Consider the following 21,630-nt stretch of genomic DNA (forward strand, 5'->3'; position numbering starts at 1 on the left):
TCTCAGGCAGGAATCCCTGCAGGGCTGGCTCCGCTTTTCATCCTTCAAGCGAGGCTTACATTACACATAGCTCTGAGAGGCTATTAGTTAGTTGGTGCGCGCTGCCTAACTGGTCTAATCAATGGTCAACAGGGGAGAGGCAGATTCTGTATCTAAAGGAAGTGTTCATATAGTCTGTCTGCAGGGAAAAAAGTCGAGGTGCTGCAGCGACATGTTCAAGATCACACAGTGTGCCTCTCTGATAGCAGCCATAGCATTTCCAAAACTGTTTTATGTTTAAAAAAATCTTAATGGGCGTAGGATGATAACATATTCAGAAGTGGGTGCTTGAACAATATATCCAAACTTTTAGCACTGAAAACATCTATGTGTGTTTTTAGGTGTTTTAGTGGAAGAAATAATGGATGGTGCTATGAACAAAGTTTCTGGCAAAGGAGTTAGCTGATTCTTCTAAAGTAAAGGGATTACATTCAGGAGGGATGTCCCACAGAAGTGAGAAGAGGAGACAGATGGTGCAGGCGCAGTGGCATTGGGACCCAGGTGTACGAAGGACTGACAAAACGCAAATTTTTTTTTTTAACTATCCTTCCTTGCTTGCACTAGGGCCCAACTCACCGTTGCTGAGCCAGCGTAGCTTTGCACCTGGGAGCAAGAGCCCCAGGATGAAGAATAGTGAAGCAGAGGGAACACCTTAGTTTGGGCCTAGGATGATGGGTAGGGCAAGATGGGGGCTTACGTTTTTTAACATGTCAGAAGAAACTCCCCTTTCTCAAGAAGTAGCTATCATTAATGCAGCAGGTGCATTACCACTGGGACCCAGGTGTCCAAGGGGCCCACTTGTGGCATATAGGTTACCTGTATTCTGGTAACATGAGGCCACAGGTTCTGGAACGTGGTAATGTAAGAGAGCAGGTACTGACAGTTGGAGGTGATACCACTAGGCATTGGGTGTAACTGGCTTGCCCTCCAATATATCCTTAAATTACCTTTCGAGTCTACTTTACACGACTACGTCACAAATAGGACTGTCCGTCTTTGGGGCAAGGGGTGAAAGAAGAGTAATGAAAGAGGCAGAGGAGAAAGGCTGATAATCACGGCTGCAGGTATCATCAGTTCAGTAGCTGGCATTGCATGCCCAGGAGTGTGTGTGGCTTACAACGCCCCAATTATGGAGACTCTGATTTCTGGTCACTATATTTTTTTGTTCGATGTATTTGCTCTTGTATAAGTCTAACAAATACTGTGCATTTTGTGCTACAGGTCAAATGTAATGATCTGAAAAGACTCATAACTGCGCTAAGTCCTGTTCTTCCCGCTTAACCAACCCTTGCCATTATGTTTCTTAGGGGACCCAAATTCAAAACATTTTGTTTAGAGGTGTTCAGAACAAAAATGTTTGAAAACTTTTGCCATAAAGCCAAACACCACCTTGAAAAAGTCTCATTTCACGTGTCTTCTTTAGTTTTGAAGATTGGAAACTTGATCGAGTAGAGAGGGCAACAAAAGTAGACTTACTGTCTGGTTTTCCTCTGGTTGCTCCTCACGGGCGAGCAGTTGGGTCTACTAATAGCCGTTCTAGCATCAGGAGGACAGCCACAAACATCCACATGTACGTCAACCCGGAAACACTTTGGTAGGCAGGTCACAGGAACTATTTCCTGTGAGAATCAAAAGACTAGTACGCAAGCAATAGAGTAAGAACTGTGCTAAGAATTGCGCGGCCACATTGGAATAGGCCGGTTTCTTTAAATTAGAAAAGTGACTTTTCGCCAATGGACAAGAAACTTGTTTTAAAGAAAATGAAATTCGTTAAACACCTCCTTATGCGAACACATAAACGTAGTAGGGCTTTTTACCACCTTCATTTTCAAAATTAAATTGTACATGCCTCCATTATTCTCGCGCAAAGTATCGTGTCACATTTTTTACATGCTCTCGAAAAGACTATATTTTTGGGAACGAATAAATGAAGGGTTTTACAGTGTTTGTTTTCTGTTTGATTGACAGGTTTTGAACCAATCGGTGCAGTGCTCTCTTTCTGAACCCTGCCGTGTATAGGGGCGGGAGTTCGCCTGTACTTCCGTTGTGGGAGGCGGTCTCTGTTTCTTCTGCTGCTGCTTGTGAAGGGCATCGAGCCGGTCGCTGTTGAACGAAGGTGAGAGCTAGAGGGGTCTTTTGAATGAGAGTGTTGTTGCAGATGGTCCTCGAGAGTTTTCGAGTTCTAAGTGCTGTCACCAATTGCTGGGGCCACGACGCACCCTGCAGTTAGAAATGATAGCGGACCAGAGAGGGAGCATGTCTAAAAGGAGTACTGCCTCCTGATTGGCTGAGGAGCCGACGCGGGAATCGAAACTAGTGGTGCGCGCGCACCAGAGGAGCGGGGGCAAGGGAGCGCGAAGACGCCGAGACGAGGTAAGGGATGTGTGTGTAAGCGCCGGGGGTTCTCTGTGTATGTGTGTGCGTGCGTGCGTGTGTGTATGCGGGGGGGTTCTGTATGTATGTATGTATGTGTGTGTGTATGCGTGGGGGGGCTGTATGTGTGTTGTGCATGTGTTGTGAAGAGCCTGTTGATGCGCGTGACCTGATCCCGGCAGGCTGCTGCTGCTGCTGCGTGCGCGTGACAGTCTGTTGTCCTCTCCGGCTCCCTTTGAGTCCTTGAAAGCCGGAATGATAACAATAGTCTCGCTCTGCGACAGCAGGCCTTTGGCCTGCAATCGCAGGGCGAGACCTAAAAAGGGATGAAAGTAAATGCTACTCAATAGACCGTGCTTGACAAAGTAGAAAAGGTAATACTACATCTTTGAGGTAGGTTGCAGCTTCCCTGCCAAAAAAATGGATGTAGCTGTTTTGCAGAAGAGAAGAATCTTCTTGTATTCCATGTCATGGACCACGGCCAGGAGAAGGCTGGGTTGTTTATGAATAGAATGAAAATTTCCAAGAAGCAGATATAGGATTCCAAGTATGTAACTTTCTTCATCATGGGAGTTTCAATGATAATATAAGCTAATAAACAAATAGGCAGCATAGGTACTATTGATTCGCTAGAGTATTTGCTGTGGAAAGCGCTCTAGCCACAAGTGCCTACTACTGATGTGAATAGACATAAATGCTGTTTTCTATATTGGGGAAATATGACAATTTTACCAGACGACTATAGTGGTGGCTTTCCCCTTACCAAGTGAGCTCATAGTCTTCCAGAAAGGAGATGAACTTTCTGTAGGACAGATTCGTATTTGTTTACCCCCTTTTTTTAAAAAGATTTTTTAAGAGTGGCTCAGCCCTCTGCATGTCCATGGCCCTGAACTCCTTTTTACCCCAGGCTTGATAGACTGTTTTGTGTCCACCTGGGGCTGGAGTTTATCCTCAAGCTGCTCCTCATGGCGCAGAACACCCGATAGACACCAGGAAATTGTGTTTTACTTTTTGGGAGGGGAGGGTCGACCGACCCCCAGGGTACAGGCCTGTGCTCCCAACCCCATTTGACACAGGAGTATTTCTTTCCTCCAACCAGGACCTGGAAAGGGGCTAGGTATTAAAATTGGGGCAGAAATCTGACGAGATTACCAGGGAAAAAATAACGCCTCCGCCACACCAAAAAAACAAAAAGTAAGAAAGGGTGCAATAGTCCAGGCACTAGACGGTGCCTCCACCCCAGAACGAGTACAACAGGCTCTCTACCCTACTCCAAGAGTGCATCTGTGTTCTACCACAATTCTGCCCTCGATGGGGGCAAAAAGCCCACTAGAAAACTGAAAATGTGTTTGCTTTTAGGAAAAAATATGGGGTGTGGGCCCTGGTGTTGTGGCTATGTCCCAATCCCCTACAGTCTTTCTGCCCCCCTTGGATGCAGAGCATCCCCATGGCAAGCAAAGGGATATTTGGTTTCTTTTGACACTTGTCCTGCTAAAAACGCTACTCCACTTATGTGGCTGGATCTAGTGTATGTGACAGGAATGCATCAAACCAGGGTCAATGTGAGTTATTGGCAAGGACTCCCATTGTTCCTGGTTTGATCCGTTCCGGTTGCATTTTGTGGTGTTTTGTGTCGCGGGTGCAAAGTTCAGCCATACGAGTGCAGTACTTTCTTTACCAGAAGACGTATGGGAACACAGACTAGTAGATCATTTTGTTATTACTAACTAGATTTCTCAGCATTTCTGACAACTAAATGTAAGCCATTTCGCAATAAAGAACACGTTTTGCAAAACACCCTTTGAATTACAGGATAGTATGAGTAACTCCAAATTCAGAAAAGTACAAATAACCACTGTTCTCTAAACTCCAAATCTTGTGCCCATTTCAGAAATACATAGGTTTCCTTCATAGCCATTTTTCAGTCAATAGATTTTAACATATGAACTGCTGCATGGTCGGTACACATTGTTGGCACTGGGTACTGCAAGTTTTTGGATAACCTAAAAATCCTTATATCCTTGCAACCAGTAGGATATGACAAATGCAATTTTATATAGCTTTTGTAAATAAGCCATCACAACAGAAAATTAGGGGAAACATCCTTTACAACGCAACTTTTACCACGCAGTGCCTTTACAACGCAAACCATTACAACGCATTGCGCTGGGGGACGCTCTAGGATAGGGAATAAGTTTAATTTACTGTCCAACACCTTCCCTAGTGTCCACGGGGACTGGAGTTGGAATAGTAAATTAAACTATTCACTATCCAGCACCCCAAAGCGCTATGCGTTGTAAAGGTTTGCGGTGTAAAAACCGCGTTGTAAAGGCATGCGATGTAAAAGCATGCGTTGAAATGTCATACATCCGAAAAGATGAAAATGTTGCCACAAATTGCTATTTTTTCGACTTATTTTTGTTACTATTTGCTTTAACAATTAGTTTCTTTGAGGAACAGGTTACAGGATCTACAACAAATGATGCCTTGCTAAAATCACAATTTAGTCTGCTTAACAGAAATGCACAGCTTTCTTTTATCACCTATGGGTTTCACACCTGTCTCCACCACTAACTGGAAGTGGGTGGAAAGTACAAAATTAGGAAAAATGGGCTACCTCTTAAAACATTCCAAAACTATGGTAAAAAAATAAATTGATACAGCTCTGCCTGTACCCTAAAGCTGTGAAGATGATTTTAGCACAGCCAAATGTTTGTTTATGTCATTGTTAGGGGAAAGAAAAAAGACACTTTTTCCCATTTTACCCCACAAAAACACCAAATGTACCTGTGTGTAGCCTATTTTATTGGTCCCCTCCAGTGGAATGCACGAACCCTGTGTATCATTACAATCCCAATGATGTTGGGAAAAAAGGACACATATTTTGTGTGGAAACCTTATGTTAAAAAAAAGTTATGTAGGCTTGAGCTTGAAGTACTGTGTTGGAAAAGTCTCAGCAGTTAAAGAATTAAAAGCAGAGGTGCACTCTGGAAATAAATTTAGCTTTCCTGGTGCTGCTTGGTCACAACAGAGGGCAGGGGTTGCAAGGGCAGTGGTCGCAAGGACTATGCAAGGGGTCTCAAGTGAGAGCTTAGGGATCGCATCTGTGACCTGTGGCGAAACTTAAATGACACCCATGCATACACCACAGGAAGACTTTGATCAAAGAGCGCTGGAGCCTGCAGATAGGAGAATGGGCATAAAATGAGCTTAGTTTGTAGGCCCAACTTCTTTTTCAGAAGTAGAATGAAAATGTCATTCACAAGTACAATGATACAAGAGACTAAAACAGGATATGACCTGCTTGAAAAAAGTGTTCCTTTGCAGTCTAGAAGAAAGATCTGTGTCTGTAATCCGTTGTCTTCTCAAGAAAAAACCAGAGTGGAAATGCGCTTAGCTAGGCCAACAACTAATGGCTTTACTTGAAGGGCACATACTAGTTCAATAGAACAAAGCCTCAACAAGGTATTTCTAAAGACCGGCATGCATATCCTGTCTCCTGTCACAAGGCGGATGTCTTTACTAGGAGAGCTTTTTAAATGTCAAAGCTGCCTTCACTGCTTTTTTTTCTGGAGTTTTATATTGCAAGAACTAGACCCGAGACAACGGGTATCAGAGCGCTTTACATAAGCACCAGTTTTGTTACATGAGGACACATTCATTTTTGTTAGGCACAGGAAGATAAAGCGATTTGCCCAGAATCACAGGATGTTGAGTGTCGCTGCAGAGACTCGAACCCGGTTTCCCAGCTTCTAAGTCGACCTAGCCGTAAGGCTACATCCTCTACCCAGCAGTCTGGCAATGCCAGGCCCCAGAACCACGTCCTCTGTGAGAATCCAAGCAATTTTGCATGTCACCCCAATGAGAATTCAACTGGAAGTCAACTAAATACCAAATGGCTGTATAATGTAAGAAAAGCAAGAAACGATCGTTTAAGGATGGGCGGTCAAAGAGCCAATGTCACAAATGTTCTTACAGCTACCTGCTGGCACTGAAAACCCTGCAGGGAGAAAAACAAGCCATGCAGAGTTTGGTGGCCCAATAATGCCTGTGAATACAACCACGTTCAGGAACAAGTTGTCCTAACAGAGTCACCACTGAAAGCGACAATACAAAATGCTGCCATAAACCACAGGATGTTTACATGGGTCGGCAGAGTGCACATCCAACACTGTGGCTCATAAGCATCTATTACAGCTGCACCTCCATGCTTCCATGGCTGCCAGTCGTTGAGCACTGAAGAGCACAGGTTCCGTCTCTTATGTTAAGGGAAGGTATTTGCTGAAAACCATGGGAAAGGCATGTTTAACACTCACTGGAAAGCATCCGTAGGGGTAGGAAGATAGCAGGGGAGACACATACCAGGCTGATGACCCACAATACACTAATCCAAGACTTCACAGAAAGAGGTGGGTCAAAGGCCTTGCTGAAATGCCCTTGGACTTGCATCTTTGATTCTTTTCAGTGGTATGCTCGTAATCAATGGTGTTTATCTATCATTCATCTATTACTTGGTAACAAACAGGAGAATGGGCCTCTCAGATTCCAAGAAGTGAAAGCTACCGAACCTATGTTTTACAGGTAATCAAGTGCTAATTAGAATGGCCTTCTCTCTATGCTAAGAAAAACCAAAGGTGGTGATGGACGGAGCGTTGACAATACAAACACTCACCCCCAGTCAAATGATCTGGGTTTAATCCATCACTGTTCTTTAGCTCACTCCGCCACCCCAGTTCAGACATGGCCATATGCAAATCAGTCTGACCCTGTGCCTCATGGGAACAGTCCAGCCCGAACTGCCAAGCCATGTCTTCCCTATGCTGCCATGGGGCTGGCATGTCTTTATGGCCGGATTGCTCCAAAGTGCACGGCACTTCCCTAAAAGGCGGAGAGGTAAGTGTTGGACCAGTTACTGATGAGCGCACAGCACTCCTTGCCACGCGTTGGTGTACTAAGGTTTGGCCAACTAAATTACCTGCAGGGACTGATTTCTCCAGCAGCAAACATGCCCTCATGGAGCAGCTCCTCCCAGGTAGGTCGCCCCAAGCTTGCTAGGCCAATGACCAAAACACTATACGCAGCGTTCTGGTTCAAATCTTTACAGAAATATTGGGTGCATGCCATTGTCTCGGATGAATGAGCATCGTCCTGAGCATCTTCCGAGGACGAAAATGAAATAAGTGTGTGCCTGTCACAAGTGTTTAATCTTGCATACGCAAAAAGCGTTCTAACTTCGACTGTGACAATATCAGTGGCGTCAGCAACCAGTTTTGGGTACTTTTATGAATTCTGTGTTTTCGGTCTTTTAAGGAAGATTTACTCAACAGGGGGCATTGCCCAGTCATTTTGGAGAAGCAAAGTTCTCCTTAGATTAGAAATACACAGAGCACAAAACATTACAATAAATAATCTTCTTACGCTGCATGTTCAGCAGCCCTTCTAGGTCATGTGAGTTGCCTGTGACTACAGGTTAAGCCGCTAACAGTATCTAGTATCTACCAAGCCTCTCTTCTAGTACGAAGCAAAGTTGCCCCAGGATTCGTGTATAGCTCACACTGGTGTGAGAGCCCACATAATTTAGGGGCGCCCAAAGAAAAAAATTGTTCACCTCGGAATCCAAACAATGTTTTCATGGAAAAGGCCAGGTCGACCAACAAGGATGCTGTGGCCCTGCAGGTGATCGAACACCATCCCTGATGAACTGGGTCAGTTGTCCGGGTACGGGAAAACAGAGATTCCCGTCCTCCTGAGATGGTGAAGGCATGAGTTGCCAATGGCCGTCCAAATGGGAAGACTGCAAACTGGTAGCGAGTGGACCCTACATCTAGGTACCTCCACTGCGACTGAAGAATCTGTATGCGTGAATAAGCATCCTGCATGTCAAGCGGCACCATCTAGTCTTCTGCTTCGAGCACCAGAAGAACTTGATCCAGGAACAGTGTCTTTAACTTTTCCTGAAGTCTATGATCGAACCTAGACTGGTGTACTTTGTAGGAACCAGGGAGTACAGAGAATAGCACCTCTGCCCAATTTCTTGATCCAAACGAAATCCACTGCTCCTTTCTGTAGCAGGGCTGAAACCTCCTGCTGCGGGGTTTGCAGATGGTCTTCTTGCTAAGGCTCTGTAGCGGAGTCTGCTGGAGGGTAGCGCTTACCCTTTTCTACAGACTGAAGGCCTTCCAGTCCTCTCATGGGATGCACATGCTTCTTCAAGGGGATGCTAAAGCAGTTTGCCAGGTGGTGAAGGTGAGAAGGAGGAGGAATAAGATGAGCACTGCTGGGTTTCGCGGCTCCTGCTTCTGTAGTGCCTGAGCCGTGTGTTTGGCTGCAGGAGAGGCTGAGAAGGTTGGTGTTGCTAAAAATGTAACTTTTGAGAAGCCTTGATTTTTTTTTTAAACTGCATGTAGGATCTAGTGGTTGACCGAAGGCCCTAAGATGGAGGTATTGTGAACCTTACCAAGGCAGTGTCTGTGTATAGCTACAGAGGAGCCAATAGCCCTAGTCACCGAACCTGCTCATCTAGCCCAACCCTAATAATGTGTCTTGACAAGTCTTGTCCATCATGGACCACCTCTGCAAAATGTTCCTTAAGGTGGACTGGCAAATTTGGGAAAACAGTTGCTGTCATGTTCTCTAGAACATGGGTATTTCACCTCAGGAGACAGTCTCAATTAAAGGAGCAGAGAGTCAAGCTACTCACCAAGAAGATCTTTTTCCCCCCCAACAGTCTCAAACTTTTTAGATTTCCTATGACGACAGGGAACCAGGAAAGCTCCCAGGTTCTGTTTAGTACAGGATGAGGCCTGATCTACCAGACTCTCGGGGGTAAGGGTGTACGGTCAGGAACGGTGGATTACCTGGTGCTGGCCTGTTTCTCCTGACCACCAAGCGGTAAACTGCTGGGGCTGCATTGGTTTCGCCAAAGTACAGAGAGGATGTAAAACCTCTGTCACAATATTAGATTTTGATTCTATAGAAGAAAGAGGCAAGTCTAAAAAATCAGTTGCATTTCTAAAAATGGCAAGAAATGAAGTCACTTTTGCAGGTGCAGGACTTTCTGCTATGGGTCTCAGTGCCTTAAAGGGCCAGTGGTGTTCCTAGTGTAACGAAAGAGAGGCTCAGACCTAAGGAGAACTCATGGGTGACATCCCACTTGGAGACCCCCAATGTACCAAAGAGGACCAACGCCTGCTAGAATATCTACATCGCATGGAGAAACATGGCTGGATTAGCACCAAGCACAGGGAATTCTGCATAAACCAGCGGTGGTGCTGTAAAATGCATTGTTACTGGTGGAACCAATAAGGGGCCTGGAGCAGGTGCCTCTGCTGTTCTTTTGCCTGGACTTATATCCAAGAGCTCCTGCTCAGAGGACGACGACGACTCCTTTGGGGACTGAGTAGGTTGAGGAGACTCATCGGATCAACCCGAATAGAGGAGAATCCCGTCTAAGTTTCCTCTTTTTCTAACGTTTCCCTTTTTTCCCCCCTAGAGGACATGGAAAAAGGAGAGGAATGAGACGGAGTGTTTGGCCTCGACCTGGAGCGAGAACGACGCTGATCCAGACGTTCAGTGTGGGCCATTAAATATTTGGCATTCCATTCTTTTATGGTCTTCGGGTTTATGCTACACTACCACTCGCATGACCTCCAGTCGTGCCCCAACCTGAGGCACCACAAGCAGGCCACGTGGGGGTCAACGATGGACACTTGCCTGTCACAATTGCAACAGGGCTGCATCCCTGCCCTTTCGGGAGGCGGCATTCGCTGAAGCACAGCATAGGAAGGTTTTGAAAGTAAAAATTCTTTGAGAAAAGCACTGTGACGATAATAAAATCAACAAACAAAAATCAAGGAAATAAGTCCTGCATCCACACTGAAGGGTGCAAAACAAGGAAACGAATACTGTTGCACGAGGGTTGGTATTTTATGGCTCCAGTGAAGTCACTGTGGTATTACTTTGGGTGCCAAACTGGAACAGCACCCCATACAAGTGCAGAAAAGCTATGGAAAAGTGATTGGATCCAGTATGCTGCCGGAGGATATTCGACGGGTAAGGAATCTGCAGGTAGAAGTATCGATCAGAGGTGCCAAACACAAAAGGACGATGCAGCCAGGCTCTTAAAAAAAAATCTGAGGATGCATTTTAAGTCGTAGGTACGAAAAACAAGCCAGACACACAGGGGTCTGACTGTCACAGTTCCTGCCAATTGGGAGAAAGGCTGATGATGCCTGGACTGGGACTCCTGCACTGACAGTATATTTTAGGCTGAGGTGGGAGGTGTTAAAAAGGTTTGTGATGACAATAACCCTCATGGTGGAACATGGACTCGGAGGGCATCCTTCGAGACAGGTTGAAACATTACCAGCCAATGCTTCAAAGGACGTCATGCCCCAAGTGCACAAGATAGTCATAACCAGGAGCTCCTGAAAGAGACCACATCTGCCAGCTACCTGCAGCAATTACCTCAAATGCCTTTGATTTCAAAATGATGGAAGGGCTTATTATTTACTAAAAAAAGGATTCAAATGACCCAAATAAAAAGACATTGCCTTTTTAAAAGAAGTGCACCGACTGGTGGATGTTTCGGAGGACAAGTATTATGAACTGCATACCCATTCCAGTAATCAGAATAAGTGCAGCAAAAAAACTGTTGTTAATCCTGGCAGCGCTGCCCCTCCCAGATCAAACGTGTAATACCAAAAAAGTATTTTGTATCGCTAGCAATGGTGTGGGATGGAAGTCATTTACCTCATGAATGCAAGGTTTGCCTAGGTGTACACACAACCTGCAGCCCAAAAGTCTGCCTGTTTCCACCACCATTATGCATGTGATGCACTAGCATAACAGAGGCATATTGCTTGGCAGAAACCAGTAACACCCCAAGCAGTATGATCCTGTTTATTAAATGTAGAGGGCCACAGTATTAAAAATGTTCACCAAAAGAAGATCCAGTAAAGCTCCATCTGGCTATCTGATTTAGTGGCAACCCATTGCCAGTTCCTGTAGATGGCAGGCTTCTGTTTACAAGCTAACCTACATCCCATTGGTTGGGTTGTGCTACATCTAGAGGTGGATAGTGCAGAACATGCAATAATAAAGCCGCTACAGCCACATTTGATTAACACCGAGACAGCCCTCATCTCACTCACTCTCCAGGACCCAGACTCCATAGGAAGCTCCCTCCTCACACCAGTGTCTTTTGGCATACACCTTTCGACATCATGTATTGGCATACGAAGGATGAAAACAAGAAGAACATGCAAGGAAGGGACATAGGGTTCACACATTACAGCATCATATTGGATGATGTGGAAAGAACACATCATAATGCACTAAAACTAAACTCAAGAACAAAACTCTGCAAAAACAGTTACCTGCAGATATAACTAGGAGGCTTTCTTTCTTCTCCTTCTCAAAGCGAGTTGCCATTTCCGCCTGAGAGGCCTCTTCATCTTCTCGATCTTCTTGAAGTCTTTTCATTCTTTCCATTAAGGTCTCCAGTTCACTGGCCGAATCAGTTGACTACGTATCCAGAAAAAGTGTCAGAGAATTAAATGTTCATCCCTGAGTTAGGGGCCAAATTCTGATATTTTAGAGAGAAAATTATTTTTACGACAAACAAGTTTATGGTTATTCATTTGCGGGCTATCGTTTTAACCTCACTGCAAGTTTGCTGTTTTGTAACCTAAGGCAAGCATTTCTGCTCTACTGGCTCCTTCCTACAGTCCAACTTCAAAGTTACCAATACAGTCTTCTCCGGGTACCCGCAGTGACAAAAACAAGAACCAATATGGTTCCAATGGACCAAAGACATGATTCACTGTGACACACCACTGGCGTATGTCCAAAAGCAGATCATAACCATGAACCTTGAATCTAGTCTCCCGTAGCTTAGCCAAGTTCAAGGGTGAGTTCTGCTTTCCGGCTGCTGTGGATACTGCAGATACATTACTAGAGAAAAGACACTATGGGCTACTGGCCACAGTAAAGCCAGGAACTAGCACAGTGCTTAACAATCTTTAAGAACAGGCAGGTCCAAAGCCAGAAGAGGGAGGTATCAGGGGGTATGAGGGGGACAACAGTAGGTGTTTTGTAGGAAAATAAATGCTTTCAGGTTTAGTGCCTGCCCTGGAGGACAGTGACATGAGTGTTTATCTGGTCCTAGAGTAGGATAATTAATTCTACAAACAGTCATATAGTTACCTTGTAAGCATTAATCACTAGACACAGTATTCTATAGTTCGGGTGTACTATCTGAAGCTGCAGTTTCTGTTTTAACCATTGTGACATAGGCAAGTATGTATTTATCCTGCTACAGACAGGGAGGTCGTAGGATTCTGCTACAGACAGGGAGGTCTTAGGATTCTGCTATACAGACAGGGAAGTCGTAGGTTCCTTCTCCAGACAGGGAGGTCGTAGGTTCCTGCTACAGACAGGGAGGTCGTAGGTTCCTGCTACAGACAGGGAGGTCGTAGGATTCTGCTCCAGACATGGAGGTCGTAGGATTCTGCTACAGACATGGAGGTCGCAGGACCCTGCTACAGACATGGAGGTCGCAGGTTCCTGCTACAGACAGGGAGGTCGCAGGTTCCTGCTACAGACAGGGAGGTCGCAGGTTCCTGCTACAGACAGGGAGGTCGCAGGTTCCTGCTACAGACAGGGAGGTCGCAGGTTCCTGCTACAGACAGGGAGGTCGCAGGTTCCTGCTACAGACAGGGAGGTCGCAGGATCCTGCTACAGACAGGGAGGTCGCAGGATCCTGCTACAGACAGGGAGGTCGCAGGATCCTGCTCCGGGCAGGGAGGTTGCAGGACCCTGCTACAGACACGGAGGACCCTGCTACAGACAGGGAGGGCCATGCTACAGACAGGGAGGTCGCAAGTTCCTTCTATACAGACCGGGAGATCGCAGGATCCTGCTCCAGACAGGGAAGTCGCAGCACCCTGCTACAGACACGGAGGTCGCAGGATCCTGCTACAGACACGGAGGTCGCAGGATCCTACTACAGACACGGAGGTCGCAGGATCCTACTACAGACACGGAGGTCGCAGGATCCTGCTCCAGACAGGGAAGTCGCAGCACCCTGCTACAGACACGGAGGTCGCAGGACCCTGCCACAGACACGGAGGTCGCAGGACCCTGCCACAGACACTGAGGTCGCAGGAACCTGCCACAGACACGGAGGTCGCAGGACCCTGCCACAGACACGGAGGTCGCAGGACCCTGCCACAGACACGGAGGTCGCAGGACCCTGCCACAGACAGGGAGGTTGAAGGACCCTGCTACAGACAGGGAGGTCGTAAAATCTGCTTCAGACAGGGTGGTTGCAGGACCCTTCTATAGGGAGGGAGGGAGGTCGCAGGATCCTGCTACAGACACGGAGGTCGCAGGATCCTACTACAGACACGGAGGTCGCAGGATCCTGCTACAGACACGGAGGTCGCAGCATCCTGCTACAGACACGGAGGTCGTAGGATCTGTCACTGACAGGGAGGTGGAAGGAACCTGCTACAGACAGGTAGGTCGCAGGACCCTGCTACAGACAGGGAGGTTGTTTGAGTTGACCAGAGAGCAGACGTAAATCCTGGGAACATTGTAATAGTTTTAACAATTAACATGCATAATGTGAATTATTTAAGTGGACTGTTTATGTAAAATGCACATCTCTATGGGATACACTGTCATTAATTTGATAATCCTGGCAATGTAACTCAAAATGTGTTTTCAAACAATCTAAAATCCAATACTTCCGCCACATAGTTTTATGCTAGTAAAAAAATGAATAAGCTACCAAGAAGCCATTTGTGGCGATTGGCTTCTTGCATTGGGACAACCTTAAACGAAACACACAGCCTCTCCGATCATTACACAATTGCACAATGTGAGGGTAGTTGCCAATTCCCTGTATGACCCAATAAACACATTCTGCAATTGGAGAAAATATTAGATTCTTAGAAAAACTGAGCTTGAGAAAAAAAAACATATACTCAGTTACACTTACACCAAAATTGTTGCTTGTGAGCGCTGCATTTATTATGGTGTTGTCATTGGCAAGATCACAGGCGCAGAAGTTGTTGACTGGCTCTGGTCTGAATCCATTGGGAGGGTCCTGATCGCTCTCTGGATTTATGCCGCTTCCGAACACGAAGCTTGCCAACGCATGGTAATGAGCCAGCAGGACCACAGCATGCACAAGCTCAGCCAGAGACCAGTTGTTCTGCCCAGTCTTGACCAAACTCTGAAAGTCAATCCAAGTGAAGAGACACATTAAGAACTTCATCTCCTCGAGCCCTCACAGGTTCAGGGCAAGCTTTGACGCAGCTCACGTGAAGATGGAAATTGTGGCTTTGAACATTCCTGCATGCTGCTGAGAAGAATGCCAGATTGAACAAGTCTAATGGCCTCAATCAGACTGTAGACTATCCAAAGGGCTCAGAACCACCCCAATGGGATTCTTGTTTGCCTACAGCAGCGCATGCAGTTTTGTATTCAGGTATAACCTCTGCAGGAATTAATGAGGAATAATGTTCACTGACAGTTTTTGAACATTTTTTTTCAAGCAGTAATATCCCAGATTTATGCATGTACAATGTCTGACAGGTAGAACATGGAGGAAAATTAACACACTAAAAATGAGGCGAGGCATTTACAGTCTACTGGAAAGTAGAAAAGCGGGCGCGGAACAGTTCGTACATAATTTGCAACTTTGCACACTAATCGGAATGACGCCCTATGTGTTTAGCTGTTATTGCAAGCCTCTGGATTAGAAATTTGGAAATCTGCCTATTAGGCTGACAAGCTCAACTCACCCCCTCTGGAGTTCTCTCTGCACATCAGCAGGCAGAACACCAGACTGGGGAGTAAGAAGTGCAAAAAGAAAAACCTATTCAGGATCTGGAACCCTTCTGCCAGTCTTCTGTCTATGAAAGAGACGAAGACACCTCCTTACAACCTACCTCGCAAACCCCGTAAACAGTCAACGTCCCCTCCCTGCACCCCCAAACTAAATTCAAGCTCCGATTGTCGACAAGTAACAGTGCTCGCTATTCTGCTTTTCGGCTAGGTTCGAGCCCCACACAAATCATAAGCATACATTCTTATGGCTTTTCATAATATCCTTTTTATTACATTTTCATTGACCATATACAATAACATATACAATAATCAACACAGATTCTGGTTTATACTAGAGTTTGGATTTTTGCTTCAGGAACATATCTTCTCAGTTTCATAATGCGCATGACATCTCTTACTTCATCATTATCACTACAGTTCCTTCACAGAGAATCCAAAAAGACCAATACTTAACGTCTTGCTTTCCCTGTAATTCCAACTCTGAGTCAAACAATACATCTGAACCAATTTTAAATAGCCCCTTGCTAAGCTATCAATAAACGATAAGAACTAAAAGAAAGTAAATTATAGCTGTAGCAGATAAAGGACTACAGAGTTTCTTCCTTATTGGACCAATGTGTTGCAATGAACTTCCACTCCACCTCTGTGAGGAGCTCACCCAACTCTGCACTCCACCTCTGTGCGAAGGTCGCCCAACTCTGCACTCCATCTCCGTGCGGCGCTCGCTTAACTCTGCACTCCACCTCTGTGCGGAGCTCACCCAACTCTGCACTCCACCTCTGCGCGGAGCTCACCCAACTCGACACTCCACCTCTGTGCGGAGCTCACCCAACTCTGCACTCCACCTCTGCGCGGAGCTCACCCAACTCGGCACTCCACCTCTGTGTGGCGCTCACCCAACTCTGCACTCCACCACTGCGCGGCGCTCACCCAACTCTGCACTCCACCACTGCGCGGCGCTCACCCAACTCTGCATTCCACCTCTGCGCGGAGCTCATCCAACTCTGCACTACACCTCTGCGCGGAGCTCGCCCAACTCTGCACTCCACCTCTGCGCGGAGCTCACCCAACTCTGCACTCCACCTCTGCGCGGAGCTTGCCCAACTCTGCACTCCACCTCTGCGCGGAGCCCGTCCAACTCTGCACTTCACCTCCACGCAGAGCTTGCCCAACTCTGCACTCCACCTCTGCGCGGAGCTCGCCCAACCCTGCACTCCACCTCTGTGCGGAGCTCACCCAACTCTACACTCCACCTGTGTTAGGAGCACACCCAACTCTGCACTCCACTGCTGTGAGAAGCTCACCGAACTCTGCACTCCACCTCTGTGCAGAGCTCACCCAACTCTGCACTCCACCTCTGCGAGGAGCTCACCCAACTCTGCACTCCAACTCTGCGAGGAGCTCACCCAACTCTGCACTCCACCTCTGCACGGAGATCACCCAACTCTGCACTCCACCTCTGCACGGAGATCACCCAACTCTGCACTCCACCTCTGTGCGGAGCTCGCCCAACCCTGCACTCCACCTCTGTGCGGAGCTCATCCAACTCTGCACTCCACCTCTGCGCGGAGTTCACCCAACTCTCTCACCCAACTCTGCATCCACCTCTGTGCGGAGCTCAGCCAACTCTGCACTTCACTGCGGTGCGGAGCTCACCCAACTCTGCGAGGAGCTCACCCAACTCTGCACTCCACTGCTGTGCAGAGCTCACCCAACTCTACACTCCACCTCTGTGCAGAGCTCACCCAACTCTGCACTCCACCTCTGCGAGAAGCTCACCCAACTCTGCACTCCACCTCTGCAAGGAGCTCACCCAACTCTGCACTCCACCTCTGCAAGGAGCTCACCCAACTCTGCACTCCACCTCTGCAAGGAGCTCACCCAACTCTGCACTCCACCTCTGTGCGGAGCTCGCCCAACCCTGCACTCCACCTCTGTGCGGAGCTCATCCAACTCTGCACTCCACCTCTGCGCGGAGCTCACCCAACTCTCTCACCCAACTCTGCAATCCACCTCTGTGCAGAGCTCACCCAACTCTGCACTCCACTGCGATGCGGAGCTCACCCAACTCTGCACTCCACTGCGATGCGGAGCTCACCCAACTCTGCACTCCACTGCTGTGCGGAGCTCACCCAACTCTGCACTCCACTGCTGTGCGGAGCTCACCCAACTCTGCACTCCACTGCTGTGCGGAGCTCACCCAACTCTGCACTCCACTGCTGTGCGGAGCTCACCCAACTCTGCACTCCACTGCTGTGCGGAGCTCACCCAACTCTGCACTACACTGCTGTGCGGAGCTCACCCAACTCTGCACTCCACTGCTGTGTGGAGCTCACCCAACTCTGCACTCCACCTCTGCACGGAGCTCACCCAACTCTGCACTCCACCTCTGTGCGGAGCTCGCCCAACCCTGCACTCCACCTCTGCGCGGAGCTCATCCAACTTTGTACTCCACCACTGCGCGGAGCTCACCCAACTCTCTCACCCAACTCTGCAATCCACCTCTGTGCGGAGCTCACCCAACTCTGCACTCCACCTCTGCGTGGAGCTCACCCAACTCTGCACTCCACCTCTGTGCGGAGCTCACCCAACTGCACTCAGGAGCTCCCCCAACTCTGCACTCCACTTCTGGGGGGTGCTCACCCAACTCTGCACTCCACTTCTGTGAGGAGCTCGCCCAACTATGCACTCCACTTCTGTGAGGAGCTCGCCCAACTCTGCACTCCACTTCTGTGAGGAGCTCGCCCAACTTTTTTTTAATTTAAAAAAAAAATTCTTTATTGTATCAATACAGCGATACTTGCCAGCAATTGTATACTTTGCACAACGGTGCAGTATCATCTTAAACATTAGCACCAAATCCCTCAACTCCCTGTCCCCCCCACCCCCGCCCAACCCTGTCGGTGTTTGGTCTATAGAGTATACTTTAAGGACTATGGCAACTCAATATAATTTAGTCTGTGGGTGTATTGTCCCTTGTTCTTGCTCTATTAGCACCCACGGCAGAGGTCATTCTGCCTCATGTCGGAGAGTGCTCTGTTGCCTCTAGTTCTGTTTCTCGCAGACTCAGCCTCTGCCAGTCTTCCACTTGGTGGTCCTCCTCGGCTCGTCTTCTTGTGCACTCTGAGCAAGGAGATATTGCTTTAGTGAGGCCCATATGTCTTTAGGTCGTGATCTTAGCGGAAGCACTGCGGCATAACACAGCGATTTTTCCTGCCATGTTGTCAAGTCCTTCACCCAGTCCTTGAACTTGGGGGCCCTCCCTCTCCCCCATTTACATGCAAGCCTACGCTTCCCGATAAGGAAGCTCAGTGCCAAGAACTTTTTATACTGTGTATTGATCTCCTGGATACAGCCCAGCAATGCTGTGAGCGGGGTTGGTGGTATCTGTACATTTATCATGTTAGACATACCCTGAAACGCTTGCTTCCAATAGTCATGTACCTATGTGCACTGCCACGCCAGATGGTAAAAATCTGCCCCCTCCCTCCTACATCTGGCGCAGCGATCGTCGTCCCTCAGCTTAAATTTATGAAGTTTGCAGGTGTATAGTACAGTCTGTGTATAAACGTATAATGTATGAGTCGCAGCCGACTGTTAGCTGTGAGGGCTGCTGTTTGCAAGCAACTGAATTCCCACTGCTCGTCAGTCAGGGGCGCCTCCAGGTCGCTACCCCACTCCGATCTGGCCCCGGGGGCACTTTCCTGGGGAGCAGTCTGGACGTGTTTGTATAAGAGTGAGTACGCGTCTATGGGGTCCCGGCTGCAGGTACGCTTGGAGAGGAGGAAGTGTCGGCAGTACTAGGGGGTATGCTGGGGTAACGGCTCGCACACTCTGGCGCAATCTGGTGTACATAAATAGTTCCATAGTGGAGGGGTCTTGTGTGCCAAAGAATTATTCCCTAGTTCGGAACGGGCCTGCCAGATACAGATCCCCCCATACTTTATATTGTAACTTTTCTAACATCCGTTTGCAGATTCCTTCCGATGTGACCTGCAACGCTGGGTGGTTGATCAGAGGCAATCTGAAGGGGTACATCATTGGTGCTTCAAGTATAGTAGTTATCCTTCTCCATGCTAAAATGGTACAGTCCACTGTTGATGGATCACGTGGCCTGTTCCCACTAGGTGTAAACAAGTATGCTGAGGGTGGGATTGGATTCATATGTCCGTCTTCTATTGCCAAATGGAGCATGAAGGGGGAGGGGTGGAGCCAGAACACCGCAAAATGAGCTTGTGCACAGTAATGGTAGTGTTCAAAATTAGGGAACTTGAATCCTCCTAGTGATTAAGGCAGCATCAGCATGGAGAGGCTAAGTCTCCCTTGCCGTCCACCCAAAATCAGGCGAGTGACTTGTGTCACTAGCGTTTTAAAAAAGAACCTCCCAGGGTGGTACAGTATGTTTACAAATAAATAAAGGAATTTGGGCAGGAGGACCACTTTGACAAGTGATATGCGCCCTGCCATGGAAAGAGGCAACGCAAGCCATCTAGTGATTGTGTCAGTCACCCTGTCCATTGTGGTGCCGTAGTTGCTTCTCAGCAACTCCCCTTTATCCCTTGTTACATTTATTCCTACGTATTTATTACCGTCATTCTTCCAGGCTAAGGGGTAATCTAGCAGATGCGGCTCAGTCAAATCCGTTAGTGGGAATATCGCCGATTTGGCCTAGTTGATCTGTATGCCAGAGATAGCCCAGAATCTGGTTATTTCCTGAAGCACCGGGTATAGATTTTCCCGAGGGTTTTTGATATATAAGGTCAAATCATCAGCATAGAGTGATAATATGAGTTGTCTAGAGGGGTATACCAATGCTTTCTCCTTATGATGTTGCCTAATGCTTGCAGCCAGGGGTTCTTTTGCCAAGGCAAACAAGTTGGGGGACAAGGGGCAACCTTGCCTCGTGCCCCTGGTAATGGTGAAACTGTTGGATCTGGCCCCATTTAACAATACCGTGGCCATCGACTGCGTGTACAAAAGTTCCACCCAGCCCAGGAAGGCGGGGGGACCCCTATATATTTCAGGGTGCCTATTAGGTAGTCCCACTCCACCGAATCAAATGCCTTGGTGGCAACAAGGAACACCGCCTCCGCCAAGCTGTTTGGATCTATGTCTTGAAGCACTGCCAGCAATGTACGGAGGTTTCGTGATGTTGCTCGATTGGGGATGAACCCCGACTGGTCCGGCAAGGCCAGCCTCTGCATTAGAAGATTTTAGCCGATTAGAGAGGACTTTCGCTAATATCTTCATGTCGCAATTGATTAAAGAGAGGGGGCGGTAGGACTCGCAGAATTGGGGGGGTTTATGTGGCTTGAGCAGGGAGATTATTTATGCTTCACGCATGGTTCTCGGGAGGGTACCCTCTTCCCTTGCCTCATAAAAAACCACCTTCAGAATAGGCTCCAGATGTTCCACATAGGTCTTATAGGAGTGGTTCCCAAACTTTTTCAACCCACGGCTCCCCTGACCTACTGGTCGCTGGCCGTGGCTCCCCATTATGTTACTTTTTTTGGCGACTGAAGGGATGCAAGAGCTGTCTTAGGCCGATGAAGTTATTATAATCATAGATGTAACAAAATAAAAATATAACAGTTGTTTAATAAAAAACTTTAATTGGTTAAAGTTAAGTCAGAAACAATACAATTTAGCACTGGAACATCCATATGGAATTTTTTCACTAATTTTGTTTTAAAAAATGTCCCCTAGCATGTTGGAGGAGAAGACACTTTTTTCTCTTGTTGGTAGTTACTATGCTCTTCTTTGCTCCAAGTCAGTAGGACAGGAGAAATCATAGATATGGTAACTTTATGTAATTCCCAGGATACAGTGGTGAACATTAAACTAATTCTAAGATGCATATATGGCAGATAGCGGCAGCCATAGTAGAGTGGTACCTCCAACTTTATTTACCACAGGAAATTGCCCAAAATGATCACAGGGACCTAATTTGTGCACACACCTAATATGTGTACTCAGTCATTAGCATGAGTAGAGGAACACCACTCCATAAGGCACAAAAAGAAAAATCTGAAGATCCTAGACTCACCTGTGGCATTTAGACAAGTATTGAATATAATGTGTGTGCTAATCAAAATATAATATATAAATCATAAATAGTATATTTGGGACATTGTATGGACCCAGCTGCTTTGTTCGCACCAAGGCACGTGCTAAAAAGTCACGGTTGACAAAAATAAAGTTTTAAACAATGTCAGGCAATGCAAGAAAAATATACACACTCCCCCTCCATAAAAAGCCAATAATAGTGGCAGTATGCAGCCAATTTATGGTGTCCTGTTTATTAATATGGGCAGGACAACGCTACCAGTGTTACATTGCATGAGAAATGAATACTATTTT

The 21,630-nt window shown here is 47.1% G+C and overlaps 1 protein-coding gene across 1 annotated transcript in view; it reads right to left on the bottom strand.

Annotated features, from left to right (window-relative positions):
- Positions 1-21,630, bottom strand: part of SESN3 (sestrin 3) — a 318,970-nt gene that overhangs the window by 66,585 nt on the left and 230,755 nt on the right. Inside the window, exons 5-6 of the mRNA XM_078656979.1 lie at positions 14,417-14,653; positions 11,790-11,937 (exon numbers count right to left, since the gene is read on the bottom strand). Of these exons, the coding sequence (XP_078513105.1) occupies positions 11,790-11,937; positions 14,417-14,653 (385 nt within the window). The remainder of the gene's footprint in view (positions 1-11,789; positions 11,938-14,416; positions 14,654-21,630) is intronic.

The sequence above is a fragment of the Lissotriton helveticus genome, chromosome 8 (assembly GCF_964261635.1).
Source record: "Lissotriton helveticus chromosome 8, aLisHel1.1, whole genome shotgun sequence".
In the NCBI taxonomy this organism is placed as follows: Eukaryota; Metazoa; Chordata; class Amphibia; order Caudata; family Salamandridae; genus Lissotriton; species Lissotriton helveticus.